General features: G+C 38.7%; 1 protein-coding gene across 2 annotated transcripts in view; it reads right to left on the bottom strand.

The window, feature by feature from the left end:
• Window positions 1–1,403: 1,403 nt before the first annotated feature.
• Window positions 1,404–7,053, bottom strand: part of LOC125483440 (zinc finger protein 64-like) — a 10,838-nt gene continuing 5,188 nt past the window's right edge. Inside the window, exons 2-3 of one of the 2 annotated variants that reach the window (XM_048598542.1) lie at window positions 5,741–5,830; window positions 1,448–3,864 (exon numbers count right to left, since the gene is read on the bottom strand). In XM_048598542.1, the coding sequence (XP_048454499.1) occupies window positions 3,033–3,824 (792 nt within the window). In that variant the 5' untranslated portion in view covers window positions 3,825–3,864; window positions 5,741–5,830 and the 3' untranslated portion in view covers window positions 1,448–3,032. Of the gene's footprint in view, window positions 3,865–5,740; window positions 5,831–7,053 lie in introns of both variants that reach the window. The other variant, XM_048598536.1, reaches the window with a different exon arrangement.

Raw genomic sequence — 7,053 nt, 5'->3', positions numbered from 1 at the left:
AGGGTCTAGGCCCGAAACATCAGCCTTCTTGCTCCTCTGATGCTGCTTGGCCTGCTGTGTTCATCCAGCTCTACACCTTGTTATCTCAGATTCTCCAGCATCTGCAGTTCCTACTATCTCTGCCTTAATCTAAGACAGCTGCCAGAGTGAGGAATGGATTCAGTACCCAGTGAATGGAGCTTGGAGCAGGGAGTAGGGAGTGGGTTTCAAAACACAAGCTTCAGTCATTTTAACTCTAAATAGTAGATTCTGGTTATGTAAATTGTGTAATTTTCTGTTTAAGTGGGCAGTGCATTGAGTATAGGAGTTGGGAGGTCATGTTGAGGCTGTACAGGACATTGGTTAGGCCACTTTTGGAATACTCTGTTCAATTCTGGTTTCCCTGCTAAAGGAAGGATGTTGTGAAAATTGAAAGGGTTCAGAAAAGATTTACAAGGATGTTGCCAGGATTGGATGGTTTGAGCTTTAGGAAGAGGCTGAAAAGGTTGGGGCTATTTTCCCTAGAGTGTCGGAGGCTAAGGGGTGACCTCATAGAGGTTTATAAAATCACAAAAGCACAGACAGGGTGAATAGCCAAGGTCTTTTCCCCAGGGTAGTGGAGTCCAAAACTACAAGTTTGAGGTGAGGTTGGGGGGGAATTTAAAAGGGACCGAAGCAACAACTTTTTCATGCAGGGAGTGGTGTGTGTATGTAATCAGCTGCCAGTAGAAGTGGAGGAGGCTGGCACAATTACAAGGCATCTGGATGGGTATATGAATATTAAGAGTGTGCACGGATATGGGACAAGTGCTGGCAAATGGGACTAGATTGATTTGGGATATCTGGTCAGCGTTGACAGGTTGGACCAAAGGTCTGTTTCCATGCTGTACAGCTGTGTCTCTAATTAAGAGTCCCACTTTAATTATTCCACCACTATTAAAATGGCAGCAGGCACACAGAATTGCTAAATGCAAAGTATTGTGGATGCTTGAGATCTGAAATAAAACAATCGCTTGACAGAGAAACAAAGTTAACATTTTAAGGCCGATATGACTCTTCAGAAAAGAGAATTATTGCTCTAGTTTACTTCATTGCAGATTTAGAAGCTGTTGCACAGAAAACTGATCTAGTCTACACTGCCATTAAACAAGATCACAGAATTCAAGTGGAGTCTATCAGCAAAAGCACACAGTGTTTAATTGACAACCTGCATTACGAAAGGATGCTGGATAACACTATAGGAAAGCATTGTTTACAAGAGTCAGCAATACAAAGACTTTGATGTGTCTGATTTATATTTAGCAGTGGGGATAGGCTATTACAGGATCATTGGAGCGTCTGTTCTGTAAGAAAGGATCCAAAGATAGTCAGACCTGGAGTTTAGATACAAATAAGTCAAGTCAATCCACCCATAATTCAGATCTGCAGAATAGGTATTTATTTCAAAGGAATATTTGAAATAGCCACTGTATTATTTAACTTTTGATGCACAATTACAGTTTGGTGCCATAGTCAATGCAATAATCTGAATTGCAGTTATAAATGGATGTGGGGTGCAACTAAATCTAAAATAATAGATCAAAATGCAGGAGTTTAGAAACAAAAATAGTTTTAAAGTTAAGAAAGCTGATCTGTCTGCCTCGTGTGGTACAAGTTCTGAAGTAGAAGACAGTTTAAAAATTGATCTTGCCTTCTAATAGCATGTATTACACAAAGTGTTTCTACTGAGAATGCAACAGTACTTTTACATTACATATTGTTTAGCTGGGATGAACCAAGGTTTTCAGTTCCCACTACATTCAATACAGCACAGTTATAACACAATGCAGGACTCTCAGTTGTGAACAAAACTATTAGAAAGCATAATTTATCTATAAATGACAGAACTCAGTTTGAAGATCAACTGACAAGAATGAAAATTAAAACAAATACATAATAAAGTGATGTTTGACAAAACTTCTTTTTTGTGAATAGCTTGGACAATGTCTTGATTCAAGAAAGATTTACAAAGTCCATGTTGAACTTGGAAATCAGTCTCACTGTACAGCATTACATTTACTGTGAAATGGGCTGGACTTTGTGCGTCAGCTCCAGTTTCAATTTACCAAATCCATGAGTATAAGGAATGAAATAAAAATTTATGTTGTAAATAAGCATACAAATGCTATCCTGTGAGGAATAAAAGTGAGAACAGATAAATAAAAGAACTAGGAAACCAAAATAATGCAGATTTATTTTGAATATACTGCAAGTTACACTAGGCATTGGTAATGCAACTGAATGTGAAAGATAGCAAAAAAGTCTAAGTGCCAATTACTGTCACAAACAGCCTTTCTTTTAAATGCAGCAAAGCTAAATCAAAGCAAAACATATAAATATATATGATAATATATATACACGCCATATTTATAAATATATATTATAATATATATTCGTACACACATGCATGCACAGCATCTACAAGAAGCTCAAAATACCGAAAACAATGCTGCATTATCAAAAAAAAAACACTGGAACACAATTATATGGCTGAAGATGAACTCCAAATATAGTGCAGAGATCATTTATACTGCATTGAATGCAAAAACATCAATGTGCCAGCCTAAAGCTTGGAGATGATAAATGCTGAAAACAAACGTCAGCAATGTCATGCATCTTTCAAAGTGCTAATGGTTGGTGCCAAAATAAATGTGACTGATCACTAACGTATTGATCAGATTTAGTCAACATACTGCTGCTTTGAAATTAGTAACACTAGGTAGAAAATGATACTACTTTAAGAAACACAAAAATGTGCAAGACTAAGCATTGTGCAAAATTCTGCCTCATCACATTTTTTTTTTAGCCTGGGCGTCTGTTTCAGCCCAGAGTTCAACTACCTCTTTCCAATACTTGGGTTTCCATTCAATTATGGACATTTAAGTACTTTATATATAATTCAAGCAGCACTTATATGAATACAAGAAGCATTTACAGCCACTTCTACACATTCTACTCTTCTACAATAATAAACATTTTTGAAAAAAATATTGTATTGCAGCAATAATCACTATTCAATCTGCAACTGAAACAGAAACTGAAGTCGCCTGTTCAGTTAGGCCGAGGTAGGCCAAGAATGAGTGTTTGGGAGAAACAGTACCTGGGGGTGCAGTTTGCTGCTGAGACGAATGGAATGTAGCTTCACATTTGTTTTGTGGAAAAAGTGTAGTCAGTGGAATAAGGTGTGTGAGATCACAGTTCCTGTATTTACTGAGACGTGCTGAAATACCATTCAAGCCAAATAAGCCAAGTGCTGATCCAGTTGAAATTCCATTGTTGCCAGTCACCGACAGTGCAACAGTCTGCAAAGCCTGTGATGCTGACATAACCGATAGCGGTGAAAGTATGTTTCTAGAATTTCTGCTGTTTAAAACAGGGTTACTTTCTTTCCAAGTCACAGGCTGCATCCTCCCTTTCTTCTCCTCTTCCAGATATTCACCATTCTGATGTTTCTTCACATGGCGGCTAAAGACAAATGGATGCGTGGTTGTGAAGAAGCATTCGTCACAGCACAGAGTCTGTCGAGGAGAGTGCTTCAGCTTTTTGTGTAGGTTTAGATTGTCTTTGCGTTTGCAGCTGTAACTGCACTGGTCACAATGGAAAGGACGCTCCCCTGTGTGAACACGAACATGCTCTATCAACTTATTGGCTGTCTTGGAGAGATAGCCACACTGATCACACTTGTAGTGGTTGCCGAGGCGATGTTCACGAATGTGCATCTCTAATTCTAGCTGATTCATTTTCACCACTTGACAGATCCGACACTTGAATTCCATTTTGTAGTGTGTCCTTAAATGGCATTCCATGGCTGAAGGACGGTTTGTGGCATAAATACAGAATGGGCACCTGAGATACAATTACAAACAAAGGTGAAATTTAAAATTGAGATTTTATTTTACTATCTATTATGTTCTATTAGCATGTTTGATATTGCAATATGATTCTCGTGGAACAAAGCTTCAGGCAGCACAAATACAAGAGAACCAACTGGTTTATATCTGTAAGTTAGATCGGTAGCAAAATTTCAAGATAGGCTTTAATCTAGAGGGTAGCAAAACACATTCTAGAATAATGCATGTTCCAGTAATAAAGAGAGAGGCTCTTACTAGCATAGGCTGGTAACATCCATTTTCCCAACTGACTGAAACACGCAGTGGTAGCCAGGGCCTGGCACAGGGATACATTAGGGCCCATTAACCAGGTCTGGGCTCCAGTGGGGGCCCACTGTGCTCAGGTTTGGTGCAGGACTGCTTTTCTCAGGTAGAGGGCCAGGGTCCTGAGCTAGGAGTAGCAACCAGGGTAAGTGACTTCTGTCTCTGGTCCTGGTGGCAGCCACAACCTATTGTAAATTAGAACATGCTTATGTTCCTAAAGATATGAGATACATCCATATAGGACACCACTTCAAGTACTTGCACTCCTAAGCAAAAACACAATGGTGAGAACAGGTCCGAAATTAATTCCATTTAGGAATGTTAAAATGGTGCATTTCAAATGCTACTTAACCCTTAACTTTTTCACTAATTAGTAACAGAGTCATTATGGCAATGCTAATTATTCAATCCATCGACTCTGTTAGTTTGCAGAGCCTCTTTGCTAACCCTCAAAAATCTATGCACGCAAAGCCTAAGGTACTTCTGCAATATTTAAAACTAATAGACACTGCCTGTCCCTGTCCCTTCTGCAAAATGCATCACCTCACAATTCTCTGCCCATTCCGACAGCCCTGTTGCCATTGACTGGTATCATCGTCCCGGTCTGTCACACCAACAAACTTTGTATCCTTGGTAAATTTTGAAAATTTTACTGTATTCCAATATGCAAGTCAAATACATACATTAAAATTCATTACAATGTCTTTTCATAAAGGAATTCCCAACTATTCTCTCAACCTGCAATGCACTGATTAAATGGGGAGGTGACGACCTAATGATGATCTAGCTTATCGCTAGATTTGGTATCGTTCTGGGTACCTGGGTTTGAAACCTAACATGGCAGATGGTGGAATCAGAATTCAATAAATATCTGGAATTAGAAGCCTAATGATGACCATAAAACCATTGTTGATTGTCAGGGAAAAAGCCCATGATTCACTAATGCCCTTTAGGGAAGCAAACTGATGTCCTTACATGGTCTGGCCTGCACTTGACACCAGAACCACAACAACATGCCAATTGCCTTCTTGGCAATTAGAGGTGTGTAATAAATGGTGGCCCAGTCAGTGACACCCACATCTCACAAATGAATAAAGAAAAATCTTTGTCCTCCTTTAGAAATTCCTCCATGTTCTCACTCCATCATTTGTAACCCCCCACCGTCAACTTCGCAACTGCCACCTTCTGAATCTGTAATACTACTTGTTTGCTACATTTCATCACTTGGAACAAGGGCACCATGGCCCAAAATTCTGCATTCACTTTCCTAAAACCCATTAGTTGTATTGCCATATTTCTCCTCATCCTTAAAAATCCATACATTTGGCTACCTCCTTTAATGCCTGCTTGTTAGGAGATTAGACCCTCAACAAAGTGCTGTAGGAAATGCTGCTATGTAAGAGATCCTATACAAGCATAAATTGTTTATAATCGAGCACTGTAATAATCAATTAACTTGGCATAATCCAAACTGGAATGTGGCTTCTACATTTCAAACAGAGATTTATGTACGTAAAGGATATACAACGAGGCTTAGTGGTTTACCAAAAAAAGTCTTTACAACTCACCAATGCCACAGTAAACCATCAAGTCAAAGTTGTGCATCCGATTTATACCACATCACTTTACAGAAATTGCAACTTCATGGTTCAAAGTATCTGTTCAAATAAATATTTAGAGAAATAAATAAGGAGAACAAGGATTTATTAATTTTGGAGACGAGTAGAGGGAAAGACACTTGCATAAAACTAGCCTTGTCAAGGATATTTCAGCACAACAGGTAGCTGCTGCAGACAGGCATTGGAAGTGTGAAACAAGCTTAAGAAGCAGACATCAAAGGGACTAGCAGAAGAGCAAAGTGCTGAAAACGGCAAAGATTGAAGCAGTAGGTTGGGCGAGAACAACTGGACATAAAACAGACAGCATTTTAGGAATTAGTGTCAAGAAATGCAACCGGAGTAGGAATGTGGCAAAGTCTGGGCACATCAAACAAGACAAATCTGACAGATTTAAGATTAGAAAAGCAGATGGTACTTGTGTGACTTTTGCGAAGTTTAGCGAAAGAGAAATTTTATAAAGTTGCTTGCTGTAACTCTCAATGTTGACTCAATGTCCAGGAGTGAATTAAGAAACTGATTATTCATGAGGGTAAGTTAAAAATGTAATGGGCAAGTTAGGTGTTGATACTAATTACTAAAAGCAGAAAAAAATTTCAATCCCCAGTAATATCCCTCACCATAATGAGTTTAAGAAATTAATTCAATCAGCTATTGGCAAGTATAACCAAGTACGCAAGTATAGTAGGAAGCTAAGAGGGCCAAAATTTAATTCAACTGAAAAGATGGAGAAACTAACAGAACTCGTCATCTAATATTGAACAGACCATTCCATTGTTTCTAAAATATTCAACGGTAATACTTCCACAGCTTTCATTTAAAAAAAAATTATTTTCTCTTTTTCCTCCTCCTTCCCTGAAGGTTCTGATTCTATAATGCTTCAAATTATCAATTTTACAGAATCAAAATACAGGGAATGCTGGAAGTCTGAAATAAAAACAGAAAATGCTGCTAGAAATATTCATCAGGACACATAGAAGCAATGAAGACAATTCTGATGAACGTTCAACCTGAAATGCGAACGGTTTCTCTCTCCAAAGACATTGCCTGACTGGCCAGCAATCATACATGAACACTGACACTGAATGCTGGTGACATTACGCACATCACAGTGGCTCCTAAAGTAACCTACACACTACATTATTCAGCAAGAGACACTGGGTAAAGACCAGGAGGGGCAATTCTGGCTAGGTTTCCCTCTAAAGCAAAAGTTTGGATGGAGGACAGCTACTTCAGCTTACTCAATAGGTCCAAGTTTGCAATAG

This window comes from Rhincodon typus, chromosome 1, assembly GCF_021869965.1.
Source record: "Rhincodon typus isolate 14 chromosome 1, sRhiTyp1.1, whole genome shotgun sequence".
Classification (NCBI taxonomy): domain Eukaryota; kingdom Metazoa; phylum Chordata; class Chondrichthyes; order Orectolobiformes; family Rhincodontidae; genus Rhincodon; species Rhincodon typus.
Note: the sequence above shows the minus strand (reverse complement) of the source record. Positions and strands in the feature narration are given on the sequence as shown.